The sequence below is a fragment of the Columba livia genome, chromosome 1, assembly GCF_036013475.1.
Source record: "Columba livia isolate bColLiv1 breed racing homer chromosome 1, bColLiv1.pat.W.v2, whole genome shotgun sequence".
Taxonomy (NCBI): domain Eukaryota; kingdom Metazoa; phylum Chordata; class Aves; order Columbiformes; family Columbidae; genus Columba; species Columba livia.
In genome coordinates, this window is record NC_088602.1 from 159956821 (window position 1) to 159980362 (window position 23542).

General features: G+C 39.3%; 1 protein-coding gene across 3 annotated transcripts in view; it reads left to right on the forward strand.

Moving 5' to 3' along the window:
• Window positions 1–2207: 2207 nt before the first annotated feature.
• OTOGL (otogelin like) overlaps window positions 2208–23542 on the forward strand; it is a 91511-nt gene continuing 70176 nt past the window's right edge. For all 3 annotated transcript variants that reach the window (XM_021279862.2, XM_065041371.1, XM_065041362.1), the window contains exons 1-15: window positions 2208–2522; window positions 3467–3506; window positions 4603–4651; window positions 6691–6748; window positions 8470–8568; window positions 9230–9384; window positions 12585–12706; window positions 14473–14678; window positions 17459–17589; window positions 18218–18324; window positions 19991–20097; window positions 20803–20928; window positions 21640–21748; window positions 22005–22051; window positions 23345–23490. In XM_021279862.2, the coding sequence (XP_021135537.2) occupies window positions 2444–2522; window positions 3467–3506; window positions 4603–4651; window positions 6691–6748; window positions 8470–8568; window positions 9230–9384; window positions 12585–12706; window positions 14473–14678; window positions 17459–17589; window positions 18218–18324; window positions 19991–20097; window positions 20803–20928; window positions 21640–21748; window positions 22005–22051; window positions 23345–23490 (1581 nt within the window). In that variant the 5' untranslated portion in view covers window positions 2208–2443. The remainder of the gene's footprint in view (window positions 2523–3466; window positions 3507–4602; window positions 4652–6690; window positions 6749–8469; window positions 8569–9229; window positions 9385–12584; window positions 12707–14472; window positions 14679–17458; window positions 17590–18217; window positions 18325–19990; window positions 20098–20802; window positions 20929–21639; window positions 21749–22004; window positions 22052–23344; window positions 23491–23542) is intronic.

Genomic DNA, 23542 nt, shown 5'->3' on the forward strand with positions numbered 1-23542 from the left:
GTGAGATAACTCGGAGACTGGTAGTGGAATTTGAAAGCCCTAATGCTTGGGCTCATCTCAGGCTTGACAGCAACCTCCAGGCATTGTTCTGTAGATTTATGAGAGTGAAATGTTGATTTACCTCTGCCACCTCCTATAGGATAGGTGGCCACATAAATGATTACAGTCTATTAGTATGACTACATGACTGTGTCAGTTTGGAGCAGGAGCTCACTTCTTTTGTTTCAGTTTGCAATCTGGAGTGGTTTTGGACCACGTGGAGAAGGTGAAACTAAGCCGGACGATGCTCTGCAGCTGCAGATAAGCATTCAGTCCGTGAGACCAGCCTAGAGCTAGACAGCAAAAAAAACGAAACAAAGCAAAAAAATTATTGAATTTCAAATTGTGTGAATGTCAGCCTCTCAGATTCAATGGTAATAGAAATAATTCTTAAGAAATACTCCATAGTGTAGTATTACAACGTATCAGCTTGCAATAAGTATCCTTGCTGCTAGTGATCCCGAACCCGCATAGAATCATAGAATCATTTTGATTGGAAAAGACGCTCAAGATCATCAGATCCAGCTGTTAACACTGTCACTAACCCATATCCATAAGAATCTCATCTACATGTCTTTTAAACACCTCCAGCAGCCTGTTCCAAAGCCTGACAACATTTTCAGCGAATAAATTTTTCCCAATATCCAACCTGAACCTCCCCTAGCACAAGTTGAGGCCCTTTCCATTCATCCTATCACTTGTTACTTGGGAGAAGAGACCAACACCCTCCATGCTACAACCTCCTTTCAGGTAGGTGTACAGAGCCATAAGGTCTACCCTCAGCCTCCTTTTCTCCAGGCTAAACAGCCCCAATTCCCTCAGCTGCTCCTCATCAGACTTGTGCTCCAGACCCCTCACCAGCTTTGTCACCCTCCTCTGAACTCTCTCCATCACCTTGATGTCTTTCTTGTAGTGAGGGACCCAAAACCGAACACAGGATTTGAGGTGGGGCCTCACCAGTGCTGAGTACAGGGGCACGATCACTTCCCTTGTCCTGCTGGCCACACTATTCCTGATACAAGCCAGGATTTTTGGCCACCTGGGCACACTGCTGGCTCATGTTCAGCTGCTGTCAACCAATACTCCCAGATCCTTTTCCCCCAGGCAGCTTTCCAGCCACTCTTCCCCGAGCCTGTAGCACTTCCTGGGGTTGTTCTGACCCAAGTGCAGGATCTGGCACTTGGCCTTGCTGAACCTTGTAGAGTTGGCCTCAGCCCATCGGTCCAGCCGGTCCAGATCTGGAGCATGAGTGTTCTTGGCTACTGTGTGGACACAGGGTTTGTCTTTGTCGGCAGTTGGAGAGGTTTCGTGTTTTCCTTTGCTTTCTCTTCCAGTCCAGCTGAGGAGCATGGAAGAGAAAGGGCTAGAAGAAATGACAGAAGAACTTTTTACCTGAGAGAGGCCACCAGGTTCTGAATTAATTTTATTGTTGTTCAAGCTCCCCCTCTGTAATGTGCTTACAGGGTCCCACAAAGCACATCCTAGGAAAAAGATAGGCTTTGCAAAATAAAATGAGTAGCAGCAGTTTCAATTAGCATTATATGTGTCTTTAAAAATGCAGCATTAATGTTATAGTAAAGCAGGTAAGATATTTCTATTTTAAAATATGGTAATTTCTAATTTGGGTGAAATTCTATTTTTATATTTTAATGAAAATTAGGAACAAACCCCAGTGGGCCTGTTGACTTCTTATTTTTGCTAATATGAGCATTTCATAACATGTTTTATTAAAAATGAAATATAATTATGTTCTGGGATTCTTTTGTGAAGAAATGTAAAATAGATACAAAAATGTGTCTAAAATATTCTTAAAAATCCAGGTGTATTAATGGAAGTTCATGTTTCTCCTTTTAGAATAACATTAATATGTTAATCTCTAAAACCATCTGGTTATAGTTTATACAACATAATAATTGCAGGTTCTTGCTAAAATATTTCACTGTAGTAAGCAGTAAAGGGCAGCACTCAGCACACACCTCAGAGCGCACAAAGGTGCGTGACGGCTGCAGGAACGCTCAGATCATCACGACATGGCAACATTTCTGTGTCATTGTCTGCCACGTTATAAAGGGCCGATTCAATTCAGCAGAGGGATAATGCTCGCAGGTCCAGCAAAAGTGTAACTAATCCAGACTCTGCTGAGGAGTCACCGTGCATCACTAATGAGAGACACCCAGCCAGTCGGTTGTCCGCAACGCTTGCAAAGTTCCTGAAGCTGCATGTAGCTACAAGGCTTCATGTCTCCTTTCCTTTTCCTTTTCTGCATTGCATTATTTTAAATAAAGCATCTGGCTATCTGACTTTTAAAGGATTTATACACACTGTAGAAATAAATAGTTGTAAGATGCCATCGTAATCAAATGCATTAATTTGGATAAATTTCCTCTTACTAAGTTATACTGAAATGAACATTGTGGGAAAGCTCAATTTAATGATACCGTGGAGTATATTCTTGCTTCATTCACTGCTGTACTCTCTACAAGGTAAGACCTTCAATTCTTCTTTGCAGTAATACAAACTTTAACAAATATTTTTCTAGATACTTTAATAATATGGCTACTTCTTTTTCTGGCATTATAAAGCAATTTTTTTTACCCTTGCTGGATTTTATAAATAAAAGTATTTTTTAATGCAGGTTTAAGAAATATATATTACTATTCTCTTTGAAAGCATAGAAACTAAAATAGAGGTGTTTAGGTTTTTTTTTTCAATACATTTTTATGTCTTTAATTTATGTTATGAAATAATTATTTAGGAATGAAGTTTGAGTTTCCTGGCTTTCTTGCCATTACTGTCAGGTGAATAGCAGATAATGATTTTTAATGAGCTGTGATTTGGTTTGATCAGACTGCACCTGTAGTCTGTTTAAGCATTTTTAGAATGCTAAGGTAAATAATTGCTCTTCTGGTTATGCAAATGACCCTATTTTCTATTTAATGCAAAGGGACCTTATGGACAGTTTTCTTGCAACAACTGCAAAGATTTCTAAGGCAATATGAAAAAGGAGTGGTGTTTTTTTGTTTGGTTGGTTGTGCTTTTTTGAAGTGTGGTGTCTAGAGTGTTTTAAATGGATTACAATTCCAAGTAACATTCAGAAAATTATTATAGGTAACCACAGTAGAGGTTTGATTCTGGGAAGCCCTAAGCATCTCTTGTATTTTACTAGTTTTAGTCTGAGCCTTGGAAGAACTATGAATTCTCTTGCGGGTGATGAGTACTTGACAGAATCAAACTCTCAGGAAGGAAAACATGTAGTGCTACTTTCCTTGGGAACAGAAAAAGTTTGTGTAAAGGTGCTCTGGAAAATTTAGGGTCATTCAAAACCAAAATTCAATAGTGTTGTTTTAAACTTGACAAACTGCTGTTTGCCAAGTGCAGAGTGAGGCTGTAGAAAAAACATTTAACTTGATGACTTTTTAATCTACAGGATCTTATTGCAAGCTTTCTCTTTTGAGAAGAACTTCAAGGTAAGTTTTTATTCCTTATTTGTCAAGTCCTACAAACAGAACAAAAATGAGTAAGTGTGACGCAGTGCAAGCTAGAACATGAAGTATAGCCTTGAATTTGACATGTAGAATGTCATGCACATGTACGTTGGATGTAAAACACACTTTCAGAGTGTTTACAACTCTTCTCAAAGAATTTACATAAAGGACACTGGTCCTCTGTTTGAAAAATGGAGATCTATATGAAAAACGACACTTCTATAGTCTCGAGAAAGCTTAAAGCAACAATGGAACGAAACCAGGATGAGATCATGATTTCATTACTGGAAAAATACATTAAATGAGTACCCTGCTACAGTTTTAATTGCATGATAAAATCCTAGCTGCTTTTTGGAGCACAGAAAAGTGCTATACGGCCTTAAAATAAACATTTTCAATACGAGTTTTCATGTAGAAGCTGAAATCCAAACAAAACCCAAACTAGGGAATGTTCCTGATCCCATTGAATTAAATGGGAACTCTGCCAACAACTTCAATGGAAGCATCCAGTTGGACGTAGCTTCAGATATCTAATGATCTCCAATATACATCTAGCGAACACACCTGCATGTCAAATGATATACCATCTTGGACTGTTGATAAAACTAGGTATGTTTTATAGTTTGATGCCCTGCTTTCTAAACTTAGTCACAAATTTAAGTCAGCTACAGCTGGAGATACATCTCTTGCTATTAAAAGTAACATCAGGGTATATTCAAACAATACTGGGGGGAACTCGCAGCCACTCACACCCAGAGTTAAGTAAATATGAAGATGCTTTACAATTTTGTATCCTGTTGTGTAAGCCTATTTTGCCTGTTTGTGTCTCGCCCACAAGCACCAGGTACCTCCCTGTCCGAGCAGAGTTCAGAGTGCTTCCCAATTCTGAAAACTGAGACCACGAAAATTAAAAAATAAAAGAAGAAAAAAAAAAATCACCTTTTAAAATGTTAACCCAAGAAAGACCTCTTTGATAAAGTGATGGTAATCAGAGAGAAACACTTCTCTTTGAGGACCTGCTTATTCAGGTTGCTCCAAGGACCTTTGATTATACAAAATCCTTTTTGTTTTCTTCCAGAAACGGGTTTAATGCAAGTCGACAGAAAAGAGATCTTGTAACAGCCGAGGTAGGTTTTATCTCCAAAAGCGGGAGGGAGGGGAAATCCTCCCCCCTTTTTCTCCTCTGGGCCTTTGCTGTCCTTACAAAGGAGCCTTTGTGGGGAGAAGGGCAGGAGGACAGGGAGGAGGAGCGGCCATTCCCTGTCTGCTCGCCCCCACCTGAGCCCATGGCCTCACCCCCTCATTCGCTCTCAGCAAGGCGCCCGGTGGGTGACCCACCCTGATGAGCCAAGTGGGAAATAAAACCGTGACGCTTCCATCTTTTGTGAAGGTGAACAGAGAGCCCCAGAAAGCTGTCAGTGGTTGGTGAGAGGCACCATGGTGGCGCTGACAGCAGCGCTCCCTCCATTGCCCCAGCCCACTGCTGCCTCAACGCTGTGTCCAGCCATGTTGCATTGAAACTAAATAACAAATGGTGGAATCTCATTCCACTGCTGATATACATTTCAGGTTTCGGAGTCCAAACAAGGGTTATAACCCCATTTGATGGGGGCAGGTGTGAAGCCCAAGGCAGTGCCTCCTCATGGCCTTGCAGGGGGCCTGCAGCTAAACCATGGAAGATTTTCTCTGAGTCCCTTTGAGATCTCTGTGCCTCCTGATCGAGGCAGAGGGCAGCTGGTGTGGCTAAGGAGAATCAAGCCTCTGAGAGAAATGGGCCCTGGGGCCTGATGGTGTCCCAGGAGGGTGCTCCACCTCCCGAAATAATGCAAAGGCCGAAAGCTGCATTCCTGAGGAGACTTGGCTCAGAGTAACTAGCAGGAGAAATGGAAAAAGGTCTTGTTGTGCAGGGAGGGAAAGGATCCTCTCCAGCTAACGACAGACCAGGGAGACCAGGAATAATTTTTGTGTAGAGGGCTTACAGGTGGTGGCTTGGTGAAGTCCATTTCAGGTTGATTTTAGACAGATTGTGCAACTTTGATGCACCCCACATGGTATTTCCAGTTGGAAAAGGGAAGCATTTATGTTGCTATATGAGGCATTAGTGAGACTCAACCCAGCCCGTTCCTTGCACAGTGCTGTTCACTTCAAGATCCATTAGCTCAGACTCCTGGCTGGTGGCAGGAGGGAAGAAAGAAATTAGCTTACAAGCAAAGACTTGAACAATTTGTTTTGCTTAGCTGTACAGCTGAAGGCTGATGTATACGTCTGTGGGGAGCATAGAAGGGTAACTATTTTCTCATAGTACCTCAGAGAGGGAATAAACCACAGGGAGGAAGAGCTTAAATAAGCAAAAGGGCCAAGCTTTATAAAACAAAAGGATTGAAACTGGTCATGAATAAATGTGAGAGGGAAATATCTAACTACCCAGCACTTCACTCTGGTGAACTTTCCAATCAGACTAGTGGGGGCAAAAACCCCAGACCACTTTCAGCCTGGAATGGGATCAGCTCTTGGAAGGGATGATGTGACGTGACAAACTCCAGTAGTGGATTGCTGGGTCAGATTCAGGGCTTCCTTATAGTCTGATGCTCCCCGGTTCCCAAACAAGACAGGAAGCACATCAGGCAGATCTGTTTCCTTTTTCATTTGGGATGAACTGAAATGCAATTCTGAAGGATGTCAAGGGGGACATTAAATCCATCCATGCACAGCAGGATGACTGGGGTGTAGCACAGAGCATGAGTTAGGGGAAAAGGGGAAACGGAGGGATATCAGATCTCCAGGCTTACCACCTATTGGTATTTGACCAAAGTGAAAACAGCACAAGTGCTCTCCATCCTCTCACTCTTCCTTCCAATGGATCCCTGCTGTTTTACTGGGACTGTAAGGCATGTAGTGATCCCACAGCACAGCTGTGTCCTTCTCCACCCCCCCAAAAGCTGTGCTTTCCCTCCCCACAGTTGCTGCAGGCATTGCCTTCCCCAAATGGCCCAGGCTGCCAATTCCTCCTGCAGCACCTGTAGCTGTGCCGTGTGCTGGCCGAGCCATAGATTACCCTTTTGTGTTAAAAGTCCCAACCCAATGTTAGGCTGTGAGGCCTCAGGCTTCTATCATCTCACTTGTAAAGCACAAACACTCTGATTTTGCTTTTACATTTCTCTGACAGATTCAAGGTGCCTCTCGGTCGCACCTTCATGGAGCCTTGACACGGAGTCTTCCAAGAGGTCAGTGCTGTGTTCCTCGCACCCATGGGATGAGAGAGGCTCCTGCTTTCCTGTCAGCCCTCCTATGTCACCACGGGCTGTGGAAGCCCTCCTCATTACGACCCTACAAACCTCTGGCCTACCTCATTATCTCGTTTTGTCTGTGCTAAGTCATAGAAAATTCCCATTAAAATTGTACTTTCAACATAGCCTTACAACCGAATTTGAACAGCTAGCTAAGGCAAATCTTGGATTTTTTAAAAAAGTTTAGTTCCATTACAATGTTTCTTTTCTGCCATTTTTTGTGGTCTTGGCAGAGTAAGTATGTCAGAGAGGTGTGTATCTGGTTATGTGAAGGGACAGTGGTGCTAAGGCAATGAGCATGCGGGTGCTCCTGGAAGGTTTTAGGCATTGTACAGACCTGTAAAGCATGTCCAAGCTACAGAAGTTGTTTTGCAGAAAAGTTCATTGTATGCAACTGAACTTTTGTGTTCTTGGAAAATACGTATGTCTTGGTATGTGTTTTCTGTTGTGGTTTTCCATGTAAATGGATATACGTAACTTCACAGCTCACAAGTCTAACAACAACAGACAAGTTTTCCACATTGCTGCTATTTCATAAACAGTATTTTCTGCCTCGTCTGTATTTTTGGAGCATTTGTGTATATTTGGAAGCAATTCTTAAGTGGGAAAAATTCAAAACTAAGCAGGGAAAGGAGTTTTCCCGGTGAAGGCTGATGTTCTGAATTAGTGGTAACTTCTGTGTGTGCTTTACTGTGAAAGTCACATTTTTTTTTTTCCCATTTGATGTCACTAGCAGCTTTACCATAGCTTCAATGGGAGTTGAAGGGCCTGTTTATTTAATTTACTTCCTGCTTTTTGCAAGGCTTTTTGGATCTTCATCAGCAAGATTGTAAGCATTAGTACCTAGGGTTTTAATCCTCCCCCAAGAAAGAAAGAAACTATCTGCAAAACATGATGAATTTTACTTTGTGACTACCTTTCTTTTGGGGGAATTATGATTTAGAACCACCTCATCAAGTGGTTAGTAGATTACAGAGATTACAGTGAGGTCCTAGCTTCCAGACCATAAAACCCTTTAATGAAACTGCTTTTGGAAACAATTACTAACTATAACATAAAACAAGCCATTCCCATGGAATCTTAAGTCTCTGACTTCAGTCACCTCTTAAGCAGAAATAACCTTTTTATAACCTTTTTAACTTTTTTTTTTTTTTTTTTTTTTTTTTTTTTTTAGCATGAGGGGAAGTTTATTTATAGCTGCTTTTGATTCTGTAAATTATATATTCTGGACTGTTTATAAGCTGAATGTACCCTTTGCTGTAATGCTGAGGAGGGAGGAGCTGAACATAAGTATAAATTGTGCTTAATTTAGTCAATTAGAATAATCTGTGTCCTATGTATTTCAAGATCAGCAGGATTGGGATTTGGTTTCTTTGCATGGGAACTTGACCTTTTGTTTGCTGGGAGGAGGCTGACCTTTTGCTCCTTTGTTAGTTTACAAGTCTCAAACCAAATGAGAGGGAACCTTCCTTCTCTTTTAACCAAGGATTAACCAAAGGATAAAATTGAGTAAATGTTAAAATCTGGAGATTGTTGTTGGTTAATTTTCTTAGCTAATATAGCTGCTTATATTTTAACAATAAACTGATTTAATGTTGGTCTCTGAGCTTGTTTGCAAAATATAGTATGTACTAAGAGGCTACTGTGCTTGCTTACAGGTCCATGTCCTCAGGAGTGCCTTAATGGAGCAGCCTGCACAGAGGCAGGTGATTGTGACTGTCAGCTGTTTCAGGCTCAAGGAAGCAGGTGCCAAATTGGTAGGTGTTGGGCCCAAAGATTCCATCTTCAGCTTCAAGTGAGGTTTAAGGGTCAGGTTTTTAAAACACTACTGTTAACAGCACATTTGTGATTTCTCTGTAGTAGGATTATCATTCCACAAGTAGCTAAAAAGATTAAAATTAGATATGTTGGGGTTATATGTAGAGCAACATCAGGAACACCTACGTTTTAGCACTTGGGTTGTAATGATACATAGGTACTGTAACAAATAGATCACTGTCTAGTCCATCAGTAGCCAGCCAGCTTTTTTTATAGTTAGCTGAACAAAAAAGTCACTGCAGTTTTCTAACAAAGAGTGACTTATTGCAAATAAAACTACCAACAATTGCAATGCACTGGTTTCTGGAATCTGCTGTGTGCAGGGCTCAACAAGTATTGTCCTCCAGAATCTGCAGTAGATCCCTTACCTGTACTTGTAATTACAATGTATCCACTGAAGCAAATTAAAAATGATGACTGCACATGACTAAAACTGCAGCCAACAGTTTAAAAAAATGTACTGACTTTATAGAAAGTTGAAGAAATTAGGTTATATTTTGTCCTTGTGGTGTATTTCCTTTCTAAGTTCTTGTTTTGCTTTTGAGCTCTTTATTTTGTAGACGCCTGTCAATTTTTTATTACCGTGCTTGTTCTTTCCAGTACCTAACTCTGGTAAAGACCGAGATGGGATTTGCAAATCATGGGGACAGTATCATTTTGAAACATTTGATGGCATCTACTACTACTTCCCAGGAAACTGCTCCTACATTTTTGCAAAAGACTGCAGCACTCCAGAACCCCAGTACACTGTTTGGGTAAGTATATGAGCATATGCTAAAAATAACACACTGAATATTCCTGAATTACAGGACTTATTTTTCATCACAAGTAAAATAACTATGCACACAATAAATGGATCAAACTGCTGTATTGCTTACTTAAATATAAAACTATGCTGCTGGAAAATGTCTACGCCTATGTGCAGTAACTCAAAACACTGATGAAATTATAATCAGCAGTCAGTATATTAAAAATAGTATTTCTTACTCCCCTTATCCTAATAAGGATTTCTCATCTCTTCTTTCTGGGAGCAAAAGTGGTTCTTAAAGCAGACTTCAGAAACTTCAGTAAACTTTAGCTGTTAGTTTGTAAAAAAAATTAAAAAGAAAGAAAGAAAAAAAAAGAGTTGCAGAGTAAGGCACAAAGAGCTGTCACCTGCCTGATAGCTTGGCACTGAAGCATACAGGACCCCCATTCACATCTATCGGGATGCTATGGGGAGCTGCTTTCCTGGCCTGTGGAAAACCCTGTCCTCTCTGGAGATTTGTGTTCTAATTTCGGATTACCTCTACGTCATGCAGAGAAGATTAACAGCTCAGAAGCCTTTGTCTTGACCTATGTATGGAAAGCACTCTTTTTAGTGATTTCCTCAAATTGCTGAGTGTCCATGGTTAAATGACTTTGGGTCAGGGAGAGTTCAAACCTATACCATCTCTGAAGGAAGACGCCTTATTTGTCAGGCTCTTGGTTACTGTGGGGAGAGGATACAAGCTCATTATGTTACTTTCTAAACAATGGGTGGGATTCAGTGCTGATTGAACAGGGGAGAGGGGACAAGAGGGATCCTGCTTCTGAGCCCTGGTGGTCACAGTGCTCACAGGGACAAGGGCAGACTTAGACTCTGATTTCTACTCCAAGGACTAGTTTGTTTACAAATACGTGATCTCATCTCCCCCCAGGTAACAGTCCCTACTGAAGATAAATCTGCCATTAAGACTGCCGTTTCTATTCACTCAGGTTATAGACAGATGCTGTTACATCTGCCTTCCACAATTTTATTTTGATTCTTTATGCTGCTATGATATTTCAGGATTTTTCAGAAAATGCTGTAGCAAAGCCCAAGATTGTATTAAAACCTAGAATCAATATTTCAGTGGATCCCAGTTGCTCTGGAAACAGAGAAACTACCATTCAGTTGCTGGAGCAAATGTCATGTTTTGTTAAAAACTGAAAATACTCAGAAAAGTAATAAGTAATGTTGAAGCACTGCAGTCACTGCAGGTTGGACAATGGAGAGCCAAGAACCTTGCCAAGTCCTCACATTATGGCCCTTCTGGCTTTAATAATCCACCTCTCCAGAGGAGAAAAAAACCAAAAGAATTATTTTGGTTTTCCTTGACTGTGTTTATTTCTTGGGCCAGGTTTACATAGAAATCATCTGTCAACACCAGTAACATTTATGATGTCTTTAATTATTATTTTCTTTATACAAAACCCCCAAAACTCTAATGCTTTTCCTGTTTTGGTTTATTTTACTCAAAGAAACCGTAACTGTTTTTTACTTTCAGGATTGTTAGTTTAGGAAGATTAATTTGAGTATGTGTTAGCACTGTATGTGTTTACCAGCAGAGCTTTTCTACAAAAATGATAGCTCTGGTTACTTTTACAGACTTCATTACTATGTTGGCTAAGTGTTTCCCAGTTACTAATCTACTGAGCTTCACAGGACTGTCAAGTAAACTGGCAATGCACTCCCATCCTTCTCAGAGTAAGCTGATGCACAGTCATAGGTGTCATATTTGAGTTACATAAACTATGTCTACATTTTAATTTAGATAATGAGAGGTATCTAAGATTCACAACATGTTCCCTAAAATCAGAGGCTTTGTCTAAAATCAGCTTGTGAAGCACTGTAGTTTAAGGCATCCCACAGCTTCTTTTTGAAGGAAGGCTGTTGAAGTTTTGCTGAAGCCCTTGGTGTAGGTATGTGCTTAAAACTCACTTAGATTATGTGTGTATTTCAAAACTGTGTAGTAGTTAATCGATCAGAGCATATATACAGAAAGTTGGAGAGCTGTATCCCTGTCATCAGTCAGTGTAAATCTGAACCCACAGTTTCCAAGTTGTGAGATCACACCCTGGCCAACGAAAGCTCTGTGGTCTCTGGGGACAAGGACCTTCCTGCGGAAGTTGTGCTCTGCCATGCCAAACGCCAGGAATGCAAAGAAACTCTGACTTTAGGGGTAGCCTCCTTTTTGCCAGACTATTAAAAGGAAGAGTACTGGCTTATCATGCCTGTTTCAGGGTCTGATTGCACATATTTTGTGCAAGATTTACTTGACTGCCCTAACACTGTAGACATGCTGTGATAGAAGCTGCATGGTTTTCACTTCTGGAAGCACGCATCTGTGATCTCTAGTAGTGGGCGGTCATGGATGTCATACATTGACAATATGTGAGACACACAGTTTTGCAAATCTCTCTGGCTGACTGAAACCTGTATTTCTATTGCTGTGTTCACACTGGGGAAGCTGATATGCGATTCAAACCAATACCATGGCTCACTATACTATATCCACATAACAGGCAGAGGCAGACTTTAGGAAAGCCTTCCCTTCTTCATTAGCAGGGCTGGAAAGTCAGTGTGAAATAGGTTTTAACAGATCCACATAAGTTACATATCTGCAGTAATCTGTGGGAGCACTCCAAAATCTCAACAAATCCTGAGTGGCTCAGGAAGGTGTGTTGTAGTTCAGCTGGTACCAGTTGCAGCTGGTGCGGCGAATGTGGGTATTATGCTGAGGTTTTTTATTGGTTTGTTGTTGCCTCTTATAGATTAGCCCTCTAGAAACAGAGCAATAGGGGTGTCTCCTCAGTGTAAATAACAAGGTCCTACATTGGCAGTTATAAGACAGCTCACTACAGTGTCTCTGAAGTTCATCTATGTAAAATAGCTGAGTATTTAATCCAGTCTTTAAACCACTGTCTTGTGATGCTTTGTGCTATTAAACAGTTCGTCTTCTTTGTATTTCTTAGTAGTATTGGGTAGCATGAACTTCCAGTTTTGGATATTTTGTAACTATTATTTTCATATTCTAAGTATTTTTTTTGCAAAGCTCTTTCAGTAATGGGTGCATAGAAATATAAAATATAAGATATGAATTTGTGAAAAATTGCATGAAATTATTGAGAACAAACATTTATTCTTATTGTGTGTATATTTTTCCCCTCTAAGGTTCATAACAGTCCTCACTGTTATGGTTCAGTATATGATTGTCAGAGGTACATCAGCTTATTTTTTTCAAACCAAGAAGAGATAACTATTTCAGGACATGAAGTAAGAAAAGAAGGAATCAGGTAAGTGTTCTAAGGGTGGGTTTTAACATTTTACTACAAAAAGATAGCACAGAGCTCAGAAAAATGATGCTTTTTACACCAGCCATAGAAGATAATTTGATATGTATATTTATTTATTTATCTCTCACTATTTTGTATTGGGGCTGATAGAATTCTAGTGTGAGTAGATGTAATGGTGCTGTTGTAAAACCTGAGTGAGGATAGCATACACTCCTTTCACAGAGGCACCCCAAAGTCAGTTTTACACAGACAACAAGTTCCAAAACAGACTTTGCTCTAGCCGGAAAAGTGTAACAAATAAACTGACTAGAAGCAGGGTGTATACAATTAGTTAGCTCTCCGACAACAAAAAATACAGGTTCAGATATCAGCTGGGGAGATTATTGGGGCACAACAACGTAAGAATAATGAGAATCCACAGCGTGCATGCATTTCACTCACAAGAAACAAAACCAGAGCCCTCTGACTACAGGCTATCCACAAGAAATAATCACTTAGCTAGGTTAGGGAAGGACTTACCGTTGCCTGGGTTAGGCAAGGGCTCATTCAAGGATATATTCAGTAAATAGCCACTCAACCAAATGAGGAGGTGAGGTGCACTCAATCCTGGGAAGGCTCCTTAGATGGCATCCCAGTCTAAGGGGAGGGCTCCAGTTCATAGATCTGCTGCTCCAAGAAAACCACTCAAAGTGGGTCTTCAGTGGGGACCCTGTTTTATAGCCTGGTCAGATCTGGCTGTGGGCATTGGAACATAGTCCAGAAGCTTTGCAGCTACCCTGGGCACCTCCTCTGTTAACGACCCCGTCAATTGATCCAGGGTCTTGTTAAGGACCCTTTCAATTGACCAAGGGTCCCAGCCCTCCTGCCCCATCAGCTGGCAGAGGTGAAGTCACCTTGCCCCGGGGCAGGGGAGGATGTGACTGTCAGCGCCTTGGTGCCACCCTAGGTGGGGACAGGCACAATGGGGCACAAAAGGTGCCAAAAGAGCTGTCAGCTGCCCTTTTGAAGGCTCCAGATATCAGAGGGGTTGTGCAACTGCCACAACTCCCCACAGGAACCTTGTGTTCACCTCAGGTGTAACCCAACAGTCACCTGTCCCTACTTTGTATCAATAAAGTCTGCATGTTTTACTGGTTGATAAAGCACAGAAAATTTCAAAGAGTTGTTAAGGTGTTCTTGCCATCCCTTTTGAGGTTGTAGTCGTTACCATCTGAGGCTGACAGCTACAGTGATACTGTTCATCCCAACAGAAGCAACTTTGGAAGATTAGGTTTAGATCCATGCTGCAATATTATTGTCCAGCATTCTCTGGCACCAGGAGGAAGATATTTTGGTCAATGCTATTTTCTGTACTGTAAATTCCTCCATTTGCAGACATCTAACCCAATGAGGACCCTGTGCCCAAAGGGCTGCTGGTGGTCACAGTGTCACATAGCTCCTCCTGCAATGCAGCATACTCATGAAGTCACATATTCCTCAATGTGCTCATGCTGGGCTTTGAAAATTGAGATTCATTATTCTTTCAGGCTTATAATTGGTACAACTGATAGGTGTATACAGCAGAAAAACATTTCGTTTTGATGGTTCATGTAGAGAAGTAAACAGAAGAAAATATAGTAAAAAAATTACAAATAATTGAGTGGAATCAACTGTACACACCTGGAAAAAAGGGCTTTGTGAGTTAGAAGGTGATGTTTGAGTGATATTTTTATAGCACTAACCTCGTTTCTTATGAGATCTTTGAAGCGGACTGTTTATTTTTCCAGGTTAACGTTGCCTCAAACAATTGGAAATGCTTTCCTCGAGAGACTGGCTGACTATATTCTGGTGAAGACAACCTTTGGTTTTTCTCTTGCTTGGGATGGAAACTCTGGTATTTATATTAAGCTGACAGAAGAACATATGGGGAAACCTTGTGGCCTCTGTGGAAATTTTAATGGCAATAAATATGATGACCTGATACTGCAAAATAGTAAGTAAATAGCTTAGAAATACACATTTACCTTGTGTGAAAACTTTCTGTGTTCACTTTATATAGAATACAGTAAAAAGGCAGTTTCATTTATTTCGGTAGAAAATGGAATATCTGCTCTAGCTCATCATTAAAGAGGATAAGGGAAAAGGTCCCTTTTCAAGCAAATATTTATATGTATGTTTAAGCCTTTTCTTGATGAACAAAGCACTTGGGGTACATTTATCTTAGCTAATGAAAATGCCTTCAAATAATAAATAAACAAAAAAATGCTTGTGGTTTTCTCTATGTTTAAGGATTGAGGGAGAAGGAGAGGAGCCAAATTATTAATATTTGAAAAAAGCACCATCTTAAGTCATTTGTTTATATGAGCATCATAAAAATACTAGTTGAAATATATACATTTCAAGGCTGTTGCCAGGGAGTTCCTTGTATCTCTTTGTTGTTTTGGTATATTACGTGCCTCCAACTACCCTGTAGGATGAAGAGTTGTCCAATGCTGTGCCTGGAGCAGAGACGACTTGCCAAACTGGTAGAATATTCTGTAGTCTATGTAGGGAATATTCAACAGGGATTTTTGTCATACTTACAACTAATGTGGAAAAAAAAAATTAAAAGAACAAGCTTGAGAATATAAGGAATATTTTTCTCTGTCTCCGATAAAAACAAAGATAGGACTGTTTTACTGTTACCATTAATTGCTGAGATAATCCAGTCCCGTGGCCTTGTATATTATTAAGTCACAAAAATTATCTCACTGTAACTTGCTTCCCTCCTTTGTTTTTCCTCATTTTTTAATGGTTGATAGTGAAGCTTTTTGACTTTTGAAGTGAAGGAACACACAATGTACGTATCTTTGCGTAGTCTTTAAAAATCTGCCCATTATAAATTTCTCATACCTCTTCTGCCATAAGAGGAGTTAAATTCCCTGTTTCATGCATTAACTTCTGCACACCGGTATGTAATATGTATAATAAGTAGTTAAAACTGGTAATACGTATAATGGAGAAAAATGGAGTTTGGAGGAAATAATGAATTCACATGATCTCTAAAAAATCTTAATTTCAGTATCTTTAAATGTTTTATCTGTTATAAAGACTTCAAACTCTTAGCTTTCTTCATTTCCAGAGCTGCATTTCTTCACCATTGTAATTTCTTCTAGCATGTTTCTTCAGAAATTCTTCAGACATTAGAGTATTATTGTAGTGTACAATCAAGAGCATTATGAATTATTTTTTACCTTGAACCAGTTGTATAACATGATGCCTTGAATATATGCAAATTCTAAGCACAAGTTTCTCATATCTTCACAAGAATAAACTGCTAATTAGAATAACTTCTAAGCTGCAACTTTTTTTCCTAAGTCTTTCCAAATGTTATAAATAGTCTGGGATGATGATTTATCTTCCCCAGCTAAACTACTTCTCCCAGTAGTGCAAGGTAAGCACTTACATCTATCTTGAGTTTTCCAGAGTTTGAATGCTCTCTATTTGCAATGCTCCAAACAAATAGGTTGCTGAGAGGCACTTAATACCCCATTTTGAATCGCGGTTTAAAACCAAACTCCTTTTCTGTTTCTTTATCTTCATCTTTAATGGCACCTTTGCATTGTTTTAATATACAAGGCTGTACCTGTGTATAGAACAGTTTCAAGGACAATGGTTTTATTTTGTGGCATTTTTTAAGGACTTAGAATTTTTTTTTCATGGCATGTTGAAATATAAATAAAGCAACTTTAATGTTTTTGCAGAAACAGAGTTATGTCAATAGGTTTACCTCTAGACCAAAACACATCTTTTTATGTTTGAGAAGGGTTTTCTGCACAAAGAACTATTCTGTCGGAGAGGGAGGAACGTCTAACTCTCCCTTGCTCTTAAGTAAAATATACTGGTGGTTAGGATCTTGTCTTTGTTTGTTTGTGGAGATCCAAATACAAATATCTGATTAGTGTTCTTTGGGGCTTTCCACATTGCAATGTCAAACTTTGTACATCTTGTACTGGAAGAAGTTAGATTAAGTTTTGGATAGTACAACTCTGTGAAAAAAGCTGTAGCTGATTTCATTTCAATACTCTGTCTCCCAACCATGTATAGAAACAGATAGCGCTGGCATAGATACCAGTTACTGTAAGGTTATTCAACGTGGAGGTAATGTGCCTTTTTTAACATACTTAAGAACATAGAGAAAATGTAATGTTTAGTTCCTGCTGCAAAAATATGGAAATTTGGGGTCTGTTTCTTTACTGCCAACCTTCTTGTGTGTTCGTGTATCTTCCTCAGCTGGTTGCCATGACTTCCAGTCATGCATCTCACTCATTAATGCTCCCATGCTCATGCTGTGAGGATAGCTGGTCATGTAGTGATGTGTTTGCCATAGGGCTTTTCTGCTGCAAGGGAAAATGAGGGAGGTAACAGTGCTAACCTTTGTGAAATGTGACGAGAGCCTTAAACTGTTTTAAAAAAATGCGTTTTTTTCTTAAGTATTGAATGCTTTATGCTCGTCCTTATTTGTATATTTTTTATAAAATTTTCAGTGATTGTACCCAATCAACACCTCGGCTTTTTTTTTTTTGTTGTGCTTATATTTCCATTTAAATGCACTATAAAATACTATCTGAAATTTAAAAATAAAAATTACATTTTTCCACACCACCCGCACTCCAAACATATCTCTGAGGTAATGAACACATCGAAAAACTATCAGAAATTTCTAAGCTGTGTTTTGTGTTTATATTGACTATTTTTTTTTCCCCTGGATGCTCTTTCAATGTTTTCATGCAGTAGGTGAATACACAGAAGACATTGCTGAATTTGCAAATAGCTGGGCTGTGCAAACCTCAGATGACGTAGCTTGTGTACCTACTGCTTCAGATTTTTCCAGTCCTTGCTCAGGCGATGCAGAATCCACTGAGGTAAATTAATAATGTAATATATATATTATGTATGTATATATTTTCTTAATCTTCACTGCCTAGCGATGGTACAAGAATATAGCAATATACACTGTATTGAAAAAAGCCTTAAATGCATTGAGGCTCTCAAAACCAGAAGATTCAGGTCAGGACTGTTGCTAGAGAATGTCTGAAGATCTTCAGATGTTTAGCTTAAAAGTATAAAGGCTCAGATAGGGTGTGCCAAGTGTCACAGGTCTGCTTGGAAGAACTCTTCATTGCTGCATTAAACTTGGGTTCAGTTTCCAGTCCTGGCATCTTACACCTCATTACTTTGAAAAGTGTGAAATACTGCAGAAGTAAAATGCTCAGCTCCTGCATTAGCACAAAATACCTTTTTTGTGGTAATTTCACACTCTTTCATTCTAGCTGTTTTAGAAGCTGCATGCAAGCAAGCCAACCTAGGCAGAATGGACAGATTTTAGGAAGAGGAATAAAGGAGACATAACAATAAATTGAGACTGTGAGATTCTCACATTTTAATGGGGATTAAAAGGACCTTAGATTAGGGAAACAAAGCTAAAAAAGAATTATGCTTGTTCAGAAAATATTTGCTAACTGTCCTTTACTGACTCTCCTTAATGTGCAGGACATATTCTTCAAGTGCCAAATCTTCCTACAGTTTCCTTTTCTCAGCTGTCATGAAAGCATAGATCCGTATTCTTATATTTCTAGCTGTATGAATGATCTTTGCAGGTAAGACTGGAGTTCTTGTGTATTTATTTTTGATGCATGAAATGAATGCTCACTCGTTTGTTTGAGGCCAGAACTGATCAGAATTGAGGGAAGTTAGGAGGAACCAAGTTCAAACTGAAGGAGATGCAACTTCTCAGTGAGTGATTTAGTGTGGAAACAAAGATCACAGAACCAGCCTGCCATGGGATATTTGGATTGCTAAAGGTTTACATAGATTCAAGGAAGTATTAGACAAATACATGGAAGAGAAATCCATAGAGAATTATTAATGTCAAAAGAGGAGATGCTAACCACAAAAACCCCTGAAAACTGTATCTGGATGTCCTGAATCAAAAATACAAGGAAATTATCCTAGTGGGAAATATCAATGATTCTGGAGGAATGTGGGAATTCATTGTGACTGTTTCTTAGCACAAGAAGAGTAATGACAAACAAGTTTTCAAATATGATATTGAATAATTGTCAATGGTGTTAAGGTGGATTTGATTTTTGTCAACATGCATATGTGTATTGATGTGAATTGTGTGAATGTTAAAAACCTTGAAGGAAGTTTCTGTGTCTCAGAACCTCATTAGTTTAGGCTTATTTTTCTTATAAAAGAGACCTCTCTTCTTCTGGCTTAGTGTCAGTTTACAAAGTTTTTTTGTGGGGCCATAATATATGCCAAGTATTCTTTCTATTAAAACCCATTTAATTTGATTAGATAAGGAGAGCTAGAGAGACTCTGATCACTGTAACAAAGAGTGGTAGTGGTGTTTGATTTGATAACAGATGTGTTGAAAGCAGAATACAAATATATTCTTAAGATCATTAATTTTGGAAGCACGACATTGTGTACTGAAAGACAAACTCAGCTGATCTGTCACAGTCATGCTTATAATAGCAATGTCGTGTTTTCCTTTTGGCGTCACGTCCTCCATAGTGAATGGTGGGAGTTGCTGGACTTTCACAGCAACAAAAGGTTGGTGGTATCTCACCTTATGTGACTTAGATCTGAATAAAATTTGAGCTTACCTAGACACTGATGAATGTCTCTTAACTTGATCCTGGCAGAAGTGCAGTGTACAGCTTCTTCTGTACAGACTAAGGCAGAGATAATGCCTTTGCCCAAGGTCACGCTGTAAATCCCTGAGCCTGTCTGCAGTACTCAGTGGATAATGCTTCTGGCGCCAAGTACTCCAGCACAAGGTCAGGAGTCCACCAAGAGGATTCTTCTTGCCCAAGTTCAAGGACTGACGGACAATTGGAAACTTGAACTTATTACTTGGACCAGAATGTCTTTTTTCAGAGTAGGTCAGAGTTTCCACATCATGCAGGAGGGAGAGGGCCTGAGACATGGATCTTAAGACTATTGAGTTGACTGTTGTCTTCAAGACGAGGTCATGTTTCTCTTTCACCATACCCAGCATTTATCTTTTTTTTTTTTTTTTTTTAATTAGTGATTTTGTTCAGTGCAGTGATGTTAAAATGAAATAACTTTTTATGAGATCAAATGATAAAACCACAACAGTGTGCTCAGTATAGCTCATTCCTTTTCATAGTATTTTCCCTGTGTGTCATTATGACTGAGTGGAGTCAGCTACGTGTACCCTGTGCAGTGTCCCATGGCAGAGATTTGTAGTTGGGATTTGAGGTCCTTGATTACTCTCTTGTTTTATCATTTCAGAGTGGATGATGATGAAACGTACTGCAGGGCGGTGACAGAGTACGCGAGAGCGTGCTCTCATGCTGGATCCCCAGTGCGAGACTGGAGGGATGACTTTCCTGCTTGTAGTAAGACTTTAATAAAGCATACTATGTGACCTTTGAGATACCCCATCTATTCATTTCAAATAATTCCATCTGGACAACATTTGTCAGTATAGGACTCAAACCTGCTACTGAAGTATTAATAGATCAGCTAGCTCCACTATTGCTGGGGAAAAATTAAGTCCATGACTTGTTTGAGGAATATTTTAATTCAAATTTGATATGATCTAGATCCACACAAAATTAATGGTTCTGCAAATTGCTTGAAACATCATGGGTGCTAATCATATTCTAGGATGAAGAACAAAATTCTGTGGAGATCTGATGTTGCCTCTCTTCCCAAATAACCTTTCAGCCTCTACAGGCCCTATAACAGAATTTATACAGTTAATCCAGCTCCTTCTAGTTATGACCACCACCCACCAATTGCATTTCAGTCTCACACATGAGACTCTGAACTAGCTGAGATATAAGCACATGTTTCCCTGTCATTGAAATGATAACTTTTTTTGGAGAGGTGATGTAAGAATTTGGTAAAGACATTTAAATACTGCTGAGAGATTCACCACAGTTCATCAGTTAAAACCTCTCCAAACAATCCATTGTACCTTATTCGAATAAATACCCATACCAGAAGCACTGAACAACTGTTTATTTGATAGAGAGGGGTTGTGCAATATGGAAAGAGAAATTGCCCTAATGTTCAACGTGCCATGTATTTTTTTCTAGCTGAGAAGTGTGAAGACAGCTTCGTACATCGTGACTGTATCAGTTGTTGTCCACCAACCTGCACTTTTGAAAAAGATTGTCTTGGCAGCAATCTACACTGTTTAGATGGCTGTTACTGTCCAGATGGTAAGTGCTGCCAATTTTATGTGAAAAAAATATGTGCAAAGCTATTATCTAGCATCATAATAAAGTTATCTAAATATACTGTGTTTAAAGTTAAAGCCTGAAAATATGAATATTATAAATTCTGCTCTAGCTGTTGTTATTCTCACTGTGATTCTTCCTTTTATTGTATTCTAAACATTTCTCTAGGATAAACAGGTGACTCAGAATGAAATATCAGTTAAAACCTGGAGCCGTCACTAATGCTTGCTACAAGAAGATATTGAACTGATTTAATCCACTTTATTTGAATTATTCCAAAATATACTGAGGTTTTGTTTAAACAGGATATGTCTTATGCTTTGTACAAGAAAACAAACTTCCTGTGACCTATACTCAATATAAAAAGGGGATTGGATTATGAACAGTCCTGTTCTAGAAGGACTAGAGATTATGTGATCTCAGAATCTTTTAATTTTTGAGTCTGAACAGTTTTACGTGCTTAAAGCAGACATTCTTCATAAAGCAACTATTCAGAGTGGCAGCTGCTTTGAGAGAGCTTCACTGTTCATAACTCTCTGCAATCCCTGGGTAACTCTTTTTGCTGGTCCCCCGTTAAGACTGGTGAGATCACCTTCTGACAGATTTGAATGTTTGAGTCAGATGGAGCAAGAGCAGTGATCCGGAGTTCATTAACTTGGTTTTTATCTCATTTATTAACTTCCCTCCCAATAGGTCTCATTATGGAAAATGGAACTTGTATCTCTGTGTCGAATTGTCCTTGTGTTTATCATGGAACTGCTTTCCCTGTAGGCTCGAAAATTGAACAAGAATGTAGCAACTGGTATGTGAAAGCCTCACGTATGTGTTTCCTCTCTCTGTGACTGCTGCCCGTAGTTAGTGTAACATCACAGTCACATTTAAAAGTCTAGTTAGTCTATATGTTTTACAGTATGGACCCTGTGTACCACTAAAACATGTAGGCTGTTGCATGGAAAGGGTGAATTCGAGACATATTGATTAGCTCTAACCTGCTTTTTTTTTTTTTTTTTGCTAAAGATCAGAACACTGAATTTCTGCTTTCTGATTTTTCTTTTTAGTATTTGTATTGGTGGCATTTGGAACTGCACTGAACATGATTGCCCAGGTATCTGTGTTTCATTATTCTTTTATTTCCTCAGCGAACATAAGGAATACACTTTTCAGAAGGCAACAGAACCAAATATGATCTAAGGGCTTGGGACGCTCATTTAAGAAGGAAGATTAAGGAGATGGATGTTGAGAGTGGCAGTGGGTCAGCTGGGGTGAAGCTCTTAACTACCTGACCCTACTTATCTTACCTTTTCCCATTTGCTTCTCTAACTCAGCATGTTACATCCACATCTTGTTTTCTATCTCCTGTTTATGCCCTGTGTTCTTCGGGGCAGGCAGTTTATTTCTATTTCTATTGCAGTACCTAGGCCAGGTATAAGGATCTTGCACTTCTAGGTGCAATTGTAATGCAAATAATAAGAAAAATATCATTCTGATGCTCAGTATGCTGTATTTTCTCCCTTGTAACAGCAATTAATGTTTAGATAATGATCATTACCTTTAAAGATTACATGTCTCTGCAGTGAGTTACTCAGAGGAACATGCAGTAGTCAGGTAGTGAAACTCCCTCGTCCCATGTCTTAGACAAGATTACACTATGAAACTTGTGAAAGAGAGAATTTTTTACAAATTAAGGAGCTCTCTCTGAATGAGGTAATAAGGCTTAACAGTTACTAAGCAAGTCCTGACAGAGCGGATCTGCAGTGTGAAACAATTGACACCGAGAACCACTCCACATGTCTTGTGTGTGTTGATTATGACTAGTTGCAGCCCAAATGAATCTAGTTTGTGTGCTCTGATGCTGCCTCATGGTGTGAATCAAAGTGTAGTAAGTGGGGATACCCTGGAGACTTGCTTAAACAGTGCTCTCCTGATCTGAACTGAAAAACAAATAAAAATGAGTCCTGAGGACAGGCACCTGCAGCTTTGTCATACCTGTGCTAACAAGTGGTGTCAGAGTACCCAGAGGGAAGAAGAAAGTAGCTTGTCCTCTTTCACACTGTGTCATGCCAAAATCTGATGAAGAAGATGATTCTAGGAAACTTCAGTTGTAATAAAGAGAAAACTCTCTTGTATTTTTGAGAACTTGTGACTCAAAGACGTCTCATCTAGTTAAAACCAAAAGATGCTGTGCATCAGTGTGTGCAATTTGAGATGGCATCTGGTGGAAATATTTGTATATAAAATATTTTGTTTCCAAATGCTATAATAGCTAGATAGATTAAAGTTAGCCTGAATTACGTGCTTAGAAATAAGCAGAGTTTCTCATTTATCTCTTTCATCATTTACAGAATAATAATACATTCTTATGCAAGTGAACGTTTTTGTTTATCCTTTTTCTCTCAAGCTGAGTGCTCCATCACAGGTAGCTCTCATTTTACAACATTTGATGGACGCCATTTTACCTTTCTTGGGATTTGCCAGTACATTTTGGTAAAAGGTACCGGGAAAAACAAATTCACAATCACTTTACAGAAATCACCTTGTGGACAGGTAAGTCACATTTTTGTTGAACAGTCACAACAAATGTGTCCGTTGATATTTC